The 15,252-nt window shown below is 49.3% G+C and overlaps 12 protein-coding genes across 12 annotated transcripts in view, besides 7 other annotated features; all 12 read left to right on the top strand.

The window, feature by feature from the left end:
- On the top strand, nt 1–485 carry TraAM80_08268 (40S ribosomal protein S2; the record flags this gene model as incomplete). Its single annotated transcript, XM_029385021.1, has 1 exon — nt 1–485. A coding segment is annotated over one exon (485 nt), but the record flags the coding sequence as incomplete, so codon positions are not given.
- Nucleotides 486–782: 297 nt separating this feature from the next.
- On the top strand, nt 783–1,796 carry TraAM80_08269 (nucleic acid binding protein Tc38; the record flags this gene model as incomplete). The annotated part of the gene is made up of 1 exon (XM_029385022.1): nt 783–1,796. One exon carries the CDS (start codon nt 783–785, stop codon nt 1,794–1,796), a length of 1,014 nt encoding a protein of 337 aa, XP_029235105.1.
- A 358-nt stretch (nt 1,797–2,154) lies between these two features.
- Nucleotides 2,155–2,236: a microsatellite.
- Nucleotides 2,237–2,316: 80 nt separating this feature from the next.
- Nucleotides 2,317–3,288, top strand: TraAM80_08270 (putative syntaxin; the record flags this gene model as incomplete). The annotated part of the gene is made up of 1 exon (XM_029385023.1): nt 2,317–3,288. One exon carries the CDS (start codon nt 2,317–2,319, stop codon nt 3,286–3,288), a length of 972 nt encoding a protein of 323 aa, XP_029235106.1.
- A 421-nt stretch (nt 3,289–3,709) lies between these two features.
- Nucleotides 3,710–4,261, top strand: TraAM80_08271 (ribosome biogenesis protein; the record flags this gene model as incomplete). Its single annotated transcript, XM_029385024.1, has 1 exon — nt 3,710–4,261. The coding sequence occupies one exon, from the start codon at nt 3,710–3,712 to the stop codon at nt 4,259–4,261; it is 552 nt and encodes a 183-aa protein (XP_029235107.1).
- Nucleotides 4,262–4,304: 43 nt separating this feature from the next.
- Nucleotides 4,305–4,625, top strand: TraAM80_08272 (ribosome biogenesis protein; the record flags this gene model as incomplete). The annotated part of the gene is made up of 1 exon (XM_029385025.1): nt 4,305–4,625. One exon carries the CDS (start codon nt 4,305–4,307, stop codon nt 4,623–4,625), a length of 321 nt encoding a protein of 106 aa, XP_029235108.1.
- A 66-nt stretch (nt 4,626–4,691) lies between these two features.
- Nucleotides 4,692–4,714: a microsatellite.
- Nucleotides 4,715–4,739: 25 nt separating this feature from the next.
- Nucleotides 4,740–4,761: a microsatellite.
- A 401-nt stretch (nt 4,762–5,162) lies between these two features.
- On the top strand, nt 5,163–6,341 carry TraAM80_08273 (uncharacterized protein; the record flags this gene model as incomplete). The annotated part of the gene is made up of 1 exon (XM_029385026.1): nt 5,163–6,341. The coding sequence occupies one exon, from the start codon at nt 5,163–5,165 to the stop codon at nt 6,339–6,341; it is 1,179 nt and encodes a 392-aa protein (XP_029235109.1).
- A 26-nt stretch (nt 6,342–6,367) lies between these two features.
- Nucleotides 6,368–6,390: a microsatellite.
- A 174-nt stretch (nt 6,391–6,564) lies between these two features.
- Nucleotides 6,565–6,594: a microsatellite.
- Nucleotides 6,595–6,692: 98 nt separating this feature from the next.
- TraAM80_08274 (uncharacterized protein) lies at nt 6,693–7,073 on the top strand (the record flags this gene model as incomplete). The annotated part of the gene is made up of 1 exon (XM_029385027.1): nt 6,693–7,073. The coding sequence occupies one exon, from the start codon at nt 6,693–6,695 to the stop codon at nt 7,071–7,073; it is 381 nt and encodes a 126-aa protein (XP_029235110.1).
- A 73-nt stretch (nt 7,074–7,146) lies between these two features.
- Nucleotides 7,147–7,187: a microsatellite.
- Nucleotides 7,188–7,322: 135 nt separating this feature from the next.
- TraAM80_08275 (putative replication termination factor) lies at nt 7,323–7,982 on the top strand (the record flags this gene model as incomplete). The annotated part of the gene is made up of 1 exon (XM_029385028.1): nt 7,323–7,982. One exon carries the CDS (start codon nt 7,323–7,325, stop codon nt 7,980–7,982), a length of 660 nt encoding a protein of 219 aa, XP_029235111.1.
- Nucleotides 7,983–8,071: 89 nt separating this feature from the next.
- Nucleotides 8,072–8,110: a microsatellite.
- A 98-nt stretch (nt 8,111–8,208) lies between these two features.
- Nucleotides 8,209–11,526, top strand: TraAM80_08276 (uncharacterized protein; the record flags this gene model as incomplete). Its single annotated transcript, XM_029385029.1, has 1 exon — nt 8,209–11,526. The coding sequence occupies one exon, from the start codon at nt 8,209–8,211 to the stop codon at nt 11,524–11,526; it is 3,318 nt and encodes a 1,105-aa protein (XP_029235112.1).
- A 457-nt stretch (nt 11,527–11,983) lies between these two features.
- Nucleotides 11,984–12,835, top strand: TraAM80_08277 (prostaglandin F synthase; the record flags this gene model as incomplete). Its single annotated transcript, XM_029385030.1, has 1 exon — nt 11,984–12,835. The coding sequence occupies one exon, from the start codon at nt 11,984–11,986 to the stop codon at nt 12,833–12,835; it is 852 nt and encodes a 283-aa protein (XP_029235113.1).
- Nucleotides 12,836–13,248: 413 nt separating this feature from the next.
- On the top strand, nt 13,249–14,526 carry TraAM80_08278 (uncharacterized protein; the record flags this gene model as incomplete). The annotated part of the gene is made up of 1 exon (XM_029385031.1): nt 13,249–14,526. The coding sequence occupies one exon, from the start codon at nt 13,249–13,251 to the stop codon at nt 14,524–14,526; it is 1,278 nt and encodes a 425-aa protein (XP_029235114.1).
- Nucleotides 14,527–14,803: 277 nt separating this feature from the next.
- The window catches only part of TraAM80_08279 (40S ribosomal protein S2), a gene marked incomplete at both ends in the record, with an annotated part of 486 nt that continues 37 nt past the window's right edge, over nt 14,804–15,252 (top strand). Inside the window, one exon of the mRNA XM_029385032.1 lies at nt 14,804–15,252. This exon is cut by the window's right edge and continues 37 nt beyond it. Within this exon, the coding sequence (XP_029235115.1) occupies nt 14,804–15,252 (449 nt within the window).

The raw sequence follows: 15,252 nt of genomic DNA on the forward strand, positions 1-15,252 counted from the left end.
CGCGCTTCAAGGCCTTCAACATTGTTGGCGACGGCAATGGCCACATTGGTGTCGGCGCCCGCGTCGGCAAGGAGGTGTCGCTGGCCATTCGCGCCTCTATGATTGCGGCCAAGCTGAACATTGTTCCCGTGCGCCGCGGCTACTGGGGCAACAAGATTGGTGAGCCACACACAATCCCGATGAAGGTGACTGGCAAGTGCGGCTCTGTTGCCGTCCGCCTGGTCCCTGCGCCGCGTGGCACCGGCATCGTCGCTGCCCCCGTCCCGAAGAAGATTCTTGAGTTTGCTGGCGTGGAGGACGTGTACACGTCCTCCTGCGGCAAGACCCGCACGCGAGGCAACTTTATCATGGCGACATTTTACGCGCTGCGCAAGACGTACGGCTTCTTGACACCCGACCTTTGGGCCGAGACGGAGGTCTCGCGTGATCCCACGGATGAGCACTCGGACTTCCTCACCATGGGAGGCAAGATGATAGCCGCGTGAGTAGGTATCTCCTGACACAACATTTCGGTGATATCATTTTTTTTAATTTATTTTACTGTAGTGAATTTTTAAGGTCACAGAAGCTTCTTGCGCTCTGACTGTTGGGTTTGGCAGGTTTTTTTTTTCTGTGCGTGTTTGATTTCCTTGGTTCTTCTGCAGTGTTGATGGTTCAAGTATTTTTTTTTCGTCTTTCTCCTTTTTTGTTTCCTTTGTCTCTTTTTGTGGTTTCTGTTGGTGTGGTTAAACACTATCAAATTTACACTTTGCGTTTGGCTGCAGAAAAGTTTGTAAGTGCCAATGAACTCCAAGAGCAGAGTGGGTGTGTCTAAGGGTGATAAGAAGGGAGTTAGCCGTCAGCGCCCACCAAAAGAGGAGAGGCAAAATGCCTCCAGTGGGGATGCTGCAAGGAAGTCGTCTGTAGGACGCAGACCAGAGCAGGCACACCCCAAACGTGCCCAGGCGGCAAGCGGGCCTTCTGTACAGCAGAAAATGCAAGTGACTACTGTTACCAGTTGGGTGAAGGGAGGTAGTTCACTTTCTTTTGCCGATGTTGTACGGAAGAAGACGGATACTGCGGCCATGAATATGCAACTGGAAAATTCTTACGAGGAGGCTGCAGAAGTTGTTTGTGGGGAAAGTGTTGCTGTAGAACTGGCGCATGATATTCAAGAAGATCCTATTAATGTTCCTCCCGAGAGCAATGAGAACGAGGACATTGCGTATGTCACGATGCAGCAGGATGCTGCTATTGTTCAAGCCATTATCCCTTCACCTCCTGAGGAAGAAGTGGAGGAAATGCCTACTGTAAATTACTACGTGCTTGACATTGACAGAATTGTTGAGGAGTCTGTGAATTTGCCCCCTCGCACGATGGCAACTGCAACGGAGTACATGGGGGTTTACACCTTTTCGGGGCAGGCAGGTAAGCCCCCAACGCCTCCCGCGACGACGCAGCTTCAACAACAATTTTATCGTCCCGAGTCGGCAGCAGCTAGGGCATTTGCTGGAATGGGTGGAACCACCGATCTCACTCGAGGCCAACATTGGGGACCACAGCCAGGCCACGCAGTGGATTATACAAACGCAAACTGGTCACTCCCGGATCGTGCTCCGCGCGTCTTCCACCAGGGGATGCAATACAGCTCGTATGCACCACCGCCATCAATGCAGCAGCAACAAGCACAGAGGAATTTTATTCCACAAGCTGTCAACCGTATTCTGCAAAACGATTCTGCAGATCCTTCACTGCGCCATATCCGCGACCCTGGAACATTTAACCGCCAGCCAGGCAATGGCGGGGACGTGTGGTGATTAGCCACCTTTTTCTTAGAGGTAAAATGGGTTCTCATAAGGACAAACGGAAAAGATAAAAAAGGAAACAAAGCAAAGCAAATGGAAAAAAAAAAATATAGAACCACTATCAACGACGGAAAATAGGAAGTGGCCTATATGGCTATACACGTCGTGTGCTTCTTTTTAAATATCTAATAATGAGGGTGTCACGCCACTTGCCTGACAGTGAACGCTGATTGCCACCACACCATTTTCCTCAAGCGGGCAGCAGAAACAGGGAATGACAGTTGCGTTGTTTCTTTTCCTCCCTTTTTTTGGGAAAGGGACATGGTGAAAGGAAATTGACCTTTGGACTGCGAAGACATGGAAGCTGGCATTGTTTTTATTTTTTATTTCTTTATTTTTACTTTTTTTTTTTTTGTCATTATTATTATTTGGTTATTATTATTATTATTTTTTCTCTGTCGTGGGCTTGTATTTGCCGTGGGCGTGTGCTTTTCAGAAGGAGGTGAAGTTGGGGTGAGGGATAGGGTGGCTGATGACACAGTATTTGCCGAGCAGCGATGGCCTGATGCGCTCCACGTTGCGAGAAACCATCATGCGCATCCGCCGTATACGAAAGAAGGCTGGCCGCGAAGATGAAAACGAGGAGGAGTCTTCTACGGATCCGCAGCGTGACCTGTCGCTGGCGTTTATCCGCTGCATCGCACGCACGAAGAAACTCATCAAGGAACGCAACGAAGGAGTGAGTCTTCACGGGCAAGACCGCATGGTCATCGAGCAATCGAATAATATCCGGAAGGACATGCGTACCATGGAGACGCTTCTTGAGGAGATGAAAAGGTATGTGGAAGCCACCGAATCCACACTCGCGCAAGCAAACCGAAAGAAAAAACCAGATAAACAAAAAGTGGCACTTCTAGAAAAACAACGCGACGAACAAGTGGCTCAATACAATGAGTGCTTCTCGATGCTCGAGCTAGTGCGGGAGTTGGACCAACAGCGGAATTCAAATGGTCAAAAAGGTGCAAATCTCGCTCAGGAAATGCAGTTTGGACGCAAGACGCAGTTACGCCAGCAACTTTTGATGCTTCGTCGGCAGCGAACGAGTGAAGGTGGTCACGCTGATCCTAATGAGGAGATTGAATTGCATGATGATGCCGTGGGTGGAGGCCGGTTAGAGGATAATGAGGAGACAAGAGAGTCTATGAAGGTCATTGGAGCACAGGATGCCGAAATTGATGCAGGGCTGGATCGACTGAAGGCGGGAGTGGGTAGGTTGCACAACCTGGCGCTGGAGCTTGGCGTACAGATTGACATGCAGGCGCAGACGTTGGAGAAGACAGAGCAAACGATGGATGCTCAAGTGAATAAGTTACGTAATATTAACCGCCGTATTGGTAAATTTATGAGGGAGAAACAGCCACTGAACACCTTCTTGAATATGTGTTGTTGTCTGCTTATCATTTCCCTCGTGGGGTTCTTCCTTGTACAGTTCAATGTCATCTAGGGAACCCGTTCTCCACTCCTCTCACTTTCCTGCCGGCTCAGTGAAGTCCACCAAAAAGATGGTGGCTGGCACAGTGCGGTGACATGATCGTTGCATCGCCAGGGTACAAGTCTACTTGTTGCTGTTCTTGTATCCTCCCATGCTCATGCCACTCCCAGTGGGGCGCCGCGAACTTCCGCGTTGTTGTTGTTGTTGATTTCCCTGTGTTGGGCGTGTTGGGGGATGCATTGGTGGCGCTAGATCGGCTTCCTGTAAATTATTCTTTTTTTGTTTTTGTTTCATTGGTTTTTTTTCTCTTGTCTTCAAATCTTTATTTTCTGTCGCTTGGCGAAGGGAGAGAATAGGCTTGGAAAGTGCCCGACATACTCACAACAACAATAACCACAAAAAGGGATCGGCGACGCAAAGGGCGAAGCATACAATGACGAGGGCAACGAAACGTCAGCGGTTGGAGGACAATGAAACCGCGAAAGAGGAGGTAAACAGTTTGCCGGCGACCGGAGGCGAGAAGGAAGAGTCCATGGTAGGAAAGATGCAGCTAAAACGTGCGACGACGGACAAGCGAATGACAAATCGACAGAAATGTCTGGTTCTGGGCTCACGCAACATATCCGGTAAGAATCGTCATTTGCTCAATGACATTCGTGGCCTGATGCCGCACGCGCGAGAACATTCCAAGATTGCTCAGACGCAAAAACTTGGGGATGATTTGGTTGAGCTCTGCTCGCTGCATCAATGTAATAGTTCCCTTTTAATTGAGGCTCATCGACATGATATTAGTTACATGTGGATTACCCAGGCCCCACACGGCCCTAGTGTAAAGCTGCAATTAACGAATGTGCACACCGCCGATGAACTTCGTATGGCTGGAAATTGTTTGAAGTACAGTCGTCCTCTCATCCACTTTGACCGGGAATTCGAGACACAGCCTCACCTAGCGGGTGGTAAAGTCGCTACTTCAGATGACGTTTAACACACCCCGCTATCACCCAAAGTCTAAGCCATTTGTTGATCATATGGTTTGCTTTTTTTATCTGGATCATCACATATGGTTTCGCCACTACCAAATTGTGGACAGTGAGCCGCTGTCTCTGCTGGAGATAGGGCCGCGCTTCACACTTGAGCCAGCAGCCATTCTTAACGGCTGCTGCAAGGGTAGTGTTATTTGGAAGAGCGAGTTGGCAAAGACGCCAACGGAACAGCGTCGGGACAGGAAGACGCGCCGTCTTGAGAAGGTGCAAATGAACGAGGCCATTAAGATAAAATCTGAAATGCATAAGGCGATGAATCCGCCACCAGAGCAGAACCCGTTGGACCTCGTCTTCAAGGAGTATTGAGGTAATGAATTCCTCGGGACTCTTTTCTGCTTCTCCTTCCCACCACCAGCAATGATGCTTGCTTAGAACAACAACAACAACCACAACAAGGAGGGAAATGAATGGAGTAGTTGGTAATAATAATAATACTGATAATGGTAAGCAGAGAGGGACGTGTCTACTCTACTCCAACGATGCTGGTCTGCAAAGAAGAGAAGATGGGCCAGAGGGAAGACATGGTAGAAGTAGTGGTGGTAGTTGTTGTTGTGGTAAATCGTTTAAACTGCGTGGAACTTTTTTTTTTGATTATTTTGCAAACTGTCTGTGTGCATCCGTGTTGGTGCGCCAGTTTTTTTGACAACCCAGGTGCGCTTCTCGTCCCTTTTTATGTTTATTATTATTGTTGTTGGTCTCACATGGTTTGCAAAAACAGGTGTGTGTCTGGGTGCGAAGGGGGGTGGGGTGGGGTGGGGGCGAGCTGCCGAAGCGAGTTTCGGAAGAGAAAAAGAAAAAAGGAGTGAGTAGGGAAGGCACTGGTGCCCTTTCAAGCTGAAGAGGATGATTCAGACCACGTCAACCCGACAGGACTCGAAGGAGAATGACTCATCTCCAGATGTGGTGGCGCAGTTGTCAAAGGCAGTTTCGTTTCACCCAAGCGCTGCTCATCAGACCACGCGCGGATTGAATTCCAAAAACTACTCTTATTTTAGCGAGAGTGCGTGGGAATCTCGTGAGAGTAACTCAGGGTATTATCAGGAGCAACATGCTGACGCTGACGAGGGTATACGTCACGGCCTCTATCAGAGGCTCTACAGGTTTTACAAGGTATATAATCCCCAAAAAATAGACCGCATTGAAGAGTACCTTACAGCTTACAAAGGGAAGGAGGAACTACTTATTGCGACACTGACCGGCAAGTATGGTCCGGAGCCTCCAGATACGGCGCCTCAGTTAATGAGTTCAACCTGCTCTAGTGAGAATGCCTCAATTATGCACGACGGGGGTAAACGTTACACATTTCCTGCGTGTGTCTCTCCCCAGCAAGGTAATACTGACTGTAAAACCCCGTATTGGGGCAACTTTAACCTGATTGGTGAGCGTGATGTTCTGGGACTACTGTGCAATCTTGACACCACTAATGAGGAGCTGCAAAAGTGTTACATTGGTATACTAGCTCAGCATCCGAGTAGTTCGTGGAATGGCATGACATACATTACCCGTGCTAGGGAAGTGGCTTCAGGTGGTACTTCTTTTTTGGGACATATTTGGGCGGGAAGTCTTTCTAGTCAAAAAACACTTGTGCATGAAGGTGCTGTGTATCAACGAGCAGATTTGTATTGTACGGAAGAATGCCAGCGCAGTGGGCCGCATGAACGCTGGAAACTGAGTATTTATAGTAGTGAAGTGAACTCGCTTCATTTATTTCGAGTCGTTTGGGATCCAGTGATTTTCTTGGAACCTCTTCCTTTTAGCCGATCAGCAGCTTCTTTGCATTCCTCATTTGAGCAAGGCTCTCTGATGGGGTCTAGCGCAAGCCGTTTTCATTTTTGCAGTGAGGGAGCAGAGCAACCGCGGCAGCCCTCTGTGAGTGGAATATTGATGGGTATCATGAAATCCCTAGAAAGAATTGAAAGAAATTTTTGGACGCGACTGGATGCATTGGATGCAAAAATGTCCTTATTGGAGTCAAGGCTCTCTAGCCGGGAAACCGCATCCCAAAACAATGCCAACAGTTAAGCTTTTTCTTTTGTAATTTGATGGAGATATATATATATATATATATATAAGCTTCTTGTTTCGCTTTCTCCTCTATGGTATTTGGTGCTCTGGGTGGCTTATTGTTGATGCCGATGAGTTACTTCTTGAGTATACGTATATTTACGCAGGGAGGGTGCCATGGGGGGATTCTGGTGCTTTATGAATTACGAAGGAACTTGCGTATTGATATGCCTTTGTGTAGTAAATAAATAAATAATATATATATATATATTAGCTATTTGTCGGTGTTTCAGTTTTGGAGGTAGTTGTTTCTAGATGCCGGAAGATGCTTCCACTAGAAGCTCCACAAAAGTCATAGTTCGCCACAGGATGGTTGGAATGCCATTTTTTGATGGCGAATTTAGTTGCGATGTAAACACGGAGCTGTTTGCAGTGCAACAGAAAATTATTGAGTGTCACGGTGGCACAACAACCTGCGGCTTTCGCATGTGGTTGGGTCGCGTGGAGCCTGGGCTAATAGTGCGCGATGTGAGGCAAACTCTGTTTGAGGCCTTTTTATTGGAGCACGAACCTGCCCAATCTACTTCACTGGCCGATGGTGAAATGACGCATCACGTCGTTGTACATTACGACTATGACGCCCCTGCGACTTCCTGCCCCTTATTGAAATTAAGCTTGGGGGATTACAACGCCAAGGATAGTGGCAAAAGACTAAGCGGTTGTCAATGCTTCCCACTCTGTACGCAATGAAGGTGTGCGATATGTGAAGAGGTATAACGATATATACCTGTTTCTTCAAGAAATTGACGATGCTTCTAGGCCCATGTATATGTATATATGATATGTCTCTGCGTCTAGATATGTGGATTCCTCTTTGATGCCTTTACATGTTTGTTCTGGGTGTTGATAGTTTTTTTTTTTTTGCTTTTATGCGCTGTTTTTGGTTTCTCACCCGTCCTTTTTTTATGTCCCCCCACTAGTTTGAGGCAGCAGCAATCAATGGGAGGGGATGGTCAGGCACTTGCAAATAAGCGTAGACTTTTAGAGGACTCGAAGGTTTTCGTCACAGCCGAACAGCTGCGGAAGGCGGAGGGAGGAAAGGATTCGGGTGTGACGCAGACTGAAAAGGAACGGAGGGTGCAGCGGTGGACACATTGCGCCCTCTCGTTGGAGCCTTTGGAAACTCCCATTGTGTTTGATCTCTGTGGCCGCTTGTATTCCAAGCGGGCCGTACTAGACGAGCTGCTGCAACAGCGGCATCGGCACACAACCAAGGAAAAATCTCAGGCGGAGAATCCTGTCATTACAAAGCTTTCGGACGTGTGTGAGATTAGGAGCGTGGAGGACGGCGAGCGGCCTTGTATCCGATGCCCCTTAAGCGGGTTTGAGGCGGCCTCAGGGCTTCACAAGTTTATTGGATTTTGGGGATGTGGACACGTCGTATGTACGGCTTCCTGCTCTGAGTCGGCCGTAAAGCAGAGTGGGGTGGGTGACTCCACTTGTGCCGCTGCACCGGCAGATGCTACGTGTCGGTTCTGTGGGGAGGACAGTTTTCAGGTACCACTGATTCTCAGCACGGAAGCAGATGAAGTTGCTCAGTGGCAACGGCTGCGTCCGCTGCAGCGCCTCGCCTGCAAACGTAAGCGGTCGAAAAGCTAGCCCCCCACTTTTACGCAAACGCACAAACAAACAAAACGGTTGCTTTCTGTTGCGCACATTTTATATGAGTGCCAATGCACAACTTGTAATTCGTCTCTCTATTTCTCTTTCTCGTTGCTGTTGCTCTTGTTGTTTATTCCCTCAATTTTTTTTTTGTCATTTATATATATATATATTTGGCGTACATCTCCCTTTAACTTCAAAGAGGCTACAGAGTGGAGCAACGATGACGCGTACATGGTGCCCCGCCTTGAACGGGGATGCGTCTCTGCAGCTGGATAAGACACATCTAAACAGGAAGGCTACTATGCATGACTTCAACATTTCATCGCAGTCTAGGAAATTCACAAAGGAAAATGCGGCTGTTGCCGCCGAATGTGGTGCTTCTGTGAAACAGTTGTCCACCGAGCTAACACAGCGTTTGGGTTCCTGTATTTCCAAGTTCAATGCCTGTGTCGTTGCCTCGAGGGTCAATATGGCTTATTGGCCGAGTTTCGAGGACCCCTCCGTCCTTACCCTTCACCATGCAGATATTCCACTTGTGGCACACACAGAGGATGAGGCTGAGAGTCTAGTAACAAAAGAAATGCCTGTCATCGCATACTATGCTTCGCATATTCTGAAGACACAATCAGAATTAGAGACACTTCCTGATGTACAGCTGCCAGCTGACCAGATCGTGGGTTTTATTACCAATGTAATGCGCTTGGAGTCTCGACGGAAAAACTACAGTATATCGCAGAGCATGCGGCGTATGACACTGATGCCCTCGTTTGCAGTGACAGTTTTCCTCACCGACGTGCTTGAGGCGTTAAACGTCAACCGTCGCATGTTGGAACAACTACGTTCTGTTACGCTTGCGGGGGAGTTCAAGGAGGACACCGAAGACTTGGTGTTTGAGGAGTTTCTACAAGCAGCTCGGAATCTCGCCGTACTAGATGTCCCGCACACGGCACTTGTTCAGGTGGCAACGACCTTGATGCCGTTACTCAAGGCTTCGACGGTACGGGTGCTTAACATGGAGGGGAACGACTTGGGACAGGCAGGGAGTGAGGACGAGGTCATTCCCTTCCTTGCGGAGTACCTGAAGGAAAACAAGTTCCTGCTTCAACTTAATCTCAACTACAACAACATTTCTGGGAGTAGCGCACTGTTGCTATTGGAGGCGCTGGCTGCCTCCGACACGAGGTTCACGCCGCAGGATCTTCCAGACGCGGAGAACGAGGTGGGGGACGAGGAGGCGGAGAGCGATGTTCTCAACGATCTAGAGTTTTTTATTCCCCACCCGGATGGGGACGAAGAAGAAGAAGAAGAAGAAGAAGAAACAGAGGAAGCGGAGGAGAGACTGGAGAATGCATTTCAACAAGGCACTATAGAGAAGCGGAAGACGAAACAGTCATCTGATGAGGAGGAAGAAGTGGAAGAAGATGAAGAAGAGGATGAAGGTGAAGGCAAAGAAGCGCGGGCGGAGGAGGGTGAGGAAGAAGAGGAGGGTGAGGAAGAAGAGGAGGATGAGGAAGAAGAAGAGGAGGAAGAAGAGAAACTTCCTCCTCATCTTGTGAAGAAGTTTCAGCGTCTTTTTCAGAGTTTGTTGCGCGAGGAAAAGAAACGGCGTGTTGATTGCGTGACTACATACGTCAATGAGGCGACTGTGCTACAGAAGGAGCACGAGGCCATCCGGACCGAACTTGCAGATGAGCGGCGTGCCAAGATTGAGAAATACTGCCAACGCCGCAGTGGCTGGTCGCACTTGCAGGTGCTTCGGCTGCGGGGAAACTCCATCGGGAACGAAGGAGCAACGGGTGTGGCGGCCGTGCTCCGGCATGAGGTGAGTCTGGGAGAGGAAGAAGTGGAACGTATTCAAGCAGAACTCACTGACAAGGCAGATGAACTTCTTGCCGGGTTGTTGTCAGGCAGGAGAGAGGTCTTCACCGAAGAAGTGAATGAACGACGACGGCTGTTAAACGACCATCACACTGCCTGGTCTGCACTTAAAGCAGTCTTAGCGGAGACGACGCGCACAGAGAAGGGTCATGGTGCCGTTGTGCCACCTTCAGCCCTTTCCTTTCGGCCTTCAGTCGTGACTATGGTTGTAGACGCTGAGCATGAAGACGAAGAGGACGATTTGGAAAATGCTGAAGATGAGGAAAATAATGATGCTCAAAAGACTGCGATGATGCATGTAGCAGGGGACGCCGACTTATTCGACGATGTGGACGAGTTCGCAGAGGAAGATGCAGCACAGTTGGAGGAGGCACGTGGGAGCTGGGAGATGCCCTTTCCTCCTACAAAACGCGGTCTGCAGTCGATCCGTCTACTTGACCTTTGCAGTTGCCAAATTGGGAGTGTGGGAGTCAGACGTATCGGTGAGGTTCTCCGTGAAAATCAGTCCTTGGAGGTTTTGTTGCTGAGAAACAACCACTTTGCTAGAAGGCGTGTCGCGCTGAGTGCCGCCGAGGAAGATGCAGAGGAAGAGAAAGAGGCAGCGAGGCGTGTGGATGTTCCGCAGTACGTCTCTCCTGGTTGCATCGCACTCTTTGGGGCACTCTCGACAAATTCGACGCTCAAGGTACTGGATCTCGCGTACAATAGTCTCTATCCGGAAAGCATACGTGCTTTGGCAAAGGCCTTAACGTCCAACACGACACTCCATTCCCTTTCATTGGAGGGAAATTGTATGGGATTCAATGAGTCTCCGTACCAAATGGACCCCGCCGTGATCAAGGCAACGGGATACGCAGTGGATGTCAGCATGCTATCAAGGCCCTCATGTTTACTGGAGTTGCTTAAGTCTGTTTCACAGACTGGTATCAGCACCTTGCTTTTAGGCCACAATGATCTTGCGCAGTGCTGGGCTGCTGATGAGGTGGAGTTGTTGACGAAACTCTGCTACCGACTTCATGTCCTGCATCTGAACGGAAATGGTTTGACGGCAGAACACCTTACACAGTGGGCGGATGCCATACGGTCAGATATGAATTTCACGCTGAAGGAGTTGCAACTGTCACGAAATAACCTGCAGGGCGAGAGTGGAGGGGTCTCTTTGGCCCGCATTCTTAATAGATGCCAGGGAACTTTGCAGAATCTTGTTCTTGATGAAACAGAACTTGGCTCCTCGGGTGTGGCGTCTGCGTTTGCATCATTTGAATCCTCCATACTACATTCACTGAGCATCCGGAAGGCCGGAATAAAGTCAGCGGATGCCCTTCCGTCTGCTGTACTCATTCCGCTTCGTCGTCTTGTTATTTCGGACAATCCTTTCAGTTTAAGCGAGTTGCTTGGGTTGATGGATTTACTGTGTGACACTGCATCCGAGTTGATGTGCTTGTCAATATGGAGTCGCGAGTTACTGATGGAAAAATATCTCCCCGAACTGCAAGAAAAGGTCCGCCAGATGCCACGACTCTTGTTTGTAGACTTTGGTGTACTGAAGCGTTTTGACGACGCGGTGGATGCCGAGGACCCGCTTGGTCAACTGGAGGCACTTATTGTTCAGCGCCACATGTCACGAGTGGATGCTAGTATAGCGACTTGTGAGGCATAATGTGACTGGCCTCTTTTTTTTTTTGCCTGCTTGGCATGCGTGTGTGTGTCTGTTCTCTGTATGTACAGTCAAGACTAGAGAATTGTAGCTCGCCTATCAGTCTCAATTTTTGTGAGAAACCTTATGTACACGTGTCGGTGGTGTTAGCAACCCCGAAGTGGAGGCGGGGGAGTGGGTGGGAAATTAACCCACCAGAGGGGGTTTTTCCCCTTTCTTTTTTTTTTTTTTGCACGAGGAACGCTCTTTTGTGTCCGTGTCTTTGACGGCTGGCACGTGCATATTCCTGCGTTTGGAACACTATTTGGACTATTTGAACTTTTTTTTTTTTGAATGCGTGCCTGTTTGAATGCCCAGTGTAAATAGAAGACGAACTTATTGCCTGAACGAAAGGAAGGAAAACAAGACATATATATATTGGGTTGACACATCATCAAGCAACGCATACATACAGTGGGTCATGACGGATTGCAAGTACGACTGCGTGACGCTTCATAACGGTGTACGGATTCCGCAGCTTGGCTTGGGTGTCTGGCGGGCGGAGGACGGGGCCGAGACTGCGAATGCAGTTCGGCAGGCGATTGAGGCGGGCTACCGCCACATCGACACGGCATACTTCTACAAAAATGAAAAGGGTGTGGGACAGGGGATCCGTGACGCGGGGGTGCCGCGTGAGGAGGTGTGGGTAACGACAAAACTCTGGAATTCAGACCATGGCTACGACAAGGTGTTTGCAGCGTTTGAACGTAGCCGTGAGCTGCTTGGCTTGGAGTATATTGACCTCTATCTAATTCACTGGCCGGGGAAAAAAAAATTTGTTGAGACGTGGAAGGCGCTGGAAAAGTTGTACGAGGATAAAAAGGTGCGGGCAATTGGTGTTTGCAACTTTGAACCGCATCACCTTAATGAACTCTTCCAGAGCTGCAAGGTCCGGCCGATGGTGAACCAGGTGGAGCTCCACCCCCAGTTTCAGCAGCATCTTGTACGGGAGTTCTGCAAGCAGCACAACATTGCTGTCATCGCCTGGTCGCCACTTGGCAAAGGGGCGCGGAGCGGCATCCTGCGGAGCCCTGTGCTTGAGGAGATAGCCAAGAGGCACGGTAAATCCCCAGCGCAGGTCATCATCCGCTGGGACCTTCAGCACGGTATTGTGACAATCCCCAAATCCACACATCAGGATCGCATTAAAGAAAACTTTGATGTTTGGGACTTTAAGCTGAGTGAGGAGGAAATGCATAAAATCGATGGCCTCAATGAGGATAAGCGCCTTGGTGGGCATCCTGATGACTTTTTCCCCGATGGAGAGGAGTGAGGACAGCTCTTTAATTATTTTCTTTTTTACTATTGACTACGACTTACTATTTTTTTTTTGTTTTGGTTTGGATCCTGGGATATCTCTGTACAAGAAAACCACAAACAAAAATAGGGGAAAGCAAGCAGAAATGGTTCTGCAGTGGAAAAGTTTTTTTTTGTTTTCGTTTTCCCCTGGGTTACCCGTTAGTTGTCGTCTTGCGAAGTAATGGGTGGGAAAAACGCTTCGAGCTGTCGTGTTTTTTTTTTTATTATATATATATAATGTGTCTATTTCTGTGTATGGATGCGGTTGCATTGATTTTGGAGAATTTTGGCTGGACGGAGCAACGAGGTCTCTGCATTCTTGTGGGCGTCAACCTGTACGTGAGGAGTGCTTTTTCTCTCATCTTGTTGCTTGTGTAAGTGACGGAGATGCGGCGGCATAGCCTCTCCTGCTTTGGCCTTCTTGGTGCCTTAACGCTGTTCTTGTTGCTTGACTCCACAGTTAGAGAATTCGTGACGGATGACACGACGGGTAGCACACACGTGACGAATCACCCTCAGGTATTCCTTCCCCACCCGATCGGTCTGCAGTCTGCCCCTTCCTTGCAAGCATCGGCATGCACACGTTTTTTATATAACGCGTCGTCGAAGGAATTGGCGGGAAACGGCCGTGCGCTGCTTGCATTGCTTCTTACAAGTTTACAGTATCATGGTGTGAGGCGGTTGAAAGAGACTCTTCCTACTTGGATGGATAACTTCTTGGTGGCACAGGGCAACGTGGATATGGTGATTTTCTATGCTTATTCCACGGTAACTGCTGCGCGGTTGGTGGAGACATTCGGCCTCGCAAAGGCTTCCACGGGGCAATTGACTTCCCTTGAAATTCAATTCCGCAATTTGCGGGCTGACGTCGCTGCAGATGTGTCCCTGACAGCAGAGGAGTGGGCGTCCCTGGGGGATGGATATTTTTATTTGCCGTCAGTGCAGCCAATGTTTGTGTTTCGTTTAGTTCCCGTGAACGTGACCTTTCCACTCTACATTCAGGCAAACAGGTCGCTGCTGGAGGATCCGACGTGGTTGCGTTGTGGTTGTCCACCGTTCTGCCCGCTGCACCGATCGCCGCCGGAGTACATTCAAGGCACACGATGGTATTCGCACGCACTTTTTGATCAGCCGATTGTGCGGCGCTACAGTTTCTGGGTGAAGCTAGACGTTGACGTGGCATTTTTTTTGCGGCTGCAAAACAATCTCGTGCATCTGCTCCTGTCAAGTGGTCGACTGCTGGGACACACCGGTTACACCTACAATGGTCACGGCTGCAGCGACGAGTTGCAGGACGCGATATGGAAGTTTCTGAGAAGTCACAACACACAGGCAGTGAGCGCTAGCCAAGACTGGTGGTTATCTGATGACAGAACATATTACACCAACTTTGTTGTGGGGTCCGTTAACTTTTTTCTTCAGCCTGCGGTACGGGAATTGACGGCCTACCTAAACGAGTACCGTGACGGCTTCTTTAAGCACCGCTGGACGGACCAAAGTCTCCTTCATAAGGTTATGGGTGTCTTTTGCGGCCCGCACGAAGCGACTTTTTCTCTCAACTGGGAGAAATTGCGGTGCTCAAAGAAGCGAACCACACCGGACGCCGTGTTTTACCACAGCAAGCGAAGGAAGCGAATTCGTCCAGGGAAACCTTGTCGATTGTAAATGGCGTGGAACGCCAACTACACACACACAAGAGCGCAACAGAAACTAAACCATGCCCACTAACCTCAAAAGAAATCAAACAGTGAAAGACGACAATCAACGCACTGGGAAAGGGAAAACACACCAACCAATCCATACAAATATACAACTAATACAAATAGATGTGTGCGCGACCCCTTTCTTTAATTTTTGAACAGTTATCATTTGTGAAGAATTGTATGTTTATACATCACTTTTTTTTTTTTTAATTTTGCTCAGCTGCTAGTGCAACGTAACAATGGCTGACGCCCAACCCGCACCTTCTGGTGAACAGCGCGGCTTCGGCCGGGGCCGTGGTGGACGCGGCGGCCGTGGTGGCCGTGGTGGCCGCGGTGGTCGCGGTGGCAGCAACGAGAAGGAGGAGTGGGTCCCTTGCACGAAGCTTGGGCGCCTTGTGAAGGAGCAGAAGATCAATTCACTGGAGGAGATCTTTCTCTTCTCGATGCCCATCAAGGAGCATCAGATTGTGGACCAGCTCATCAGTGAGAGTGAAATGCGCGACGAGCTGATGCTCATTGTCCCTGTGCAGAAGGCGACGTCAGCCGGTCAGCGCACGCGCTTCAAGGCCTTCAACATTGTTGGCGACGGCAATGGCCACATTGGTGTCGGCGCCCGCGTCGGCAAGGAGGTGTCGCTGGCCATTCGCGCCTCTATGATTGCGGCCAAGCTGAACATTGTTCCCGTGCG

The sequence above is a fragment of the Trypanosoma rangeli genome, assembly GCF_003719475.1.
Source record: "Trypanosoma rangeli strain AM80 chromosome Unknown Tra_15.4_contig_00395, whole genome shotgun sequence".
In the NCBI taxonomy this organism is placed as follows: domain Eukaryota; phylum Euglenozoa; class Kinetoplastea; order Trypanosomatida; family Trypanosomatidae; genus Trypanosoma; species Trypanosoma rangeli.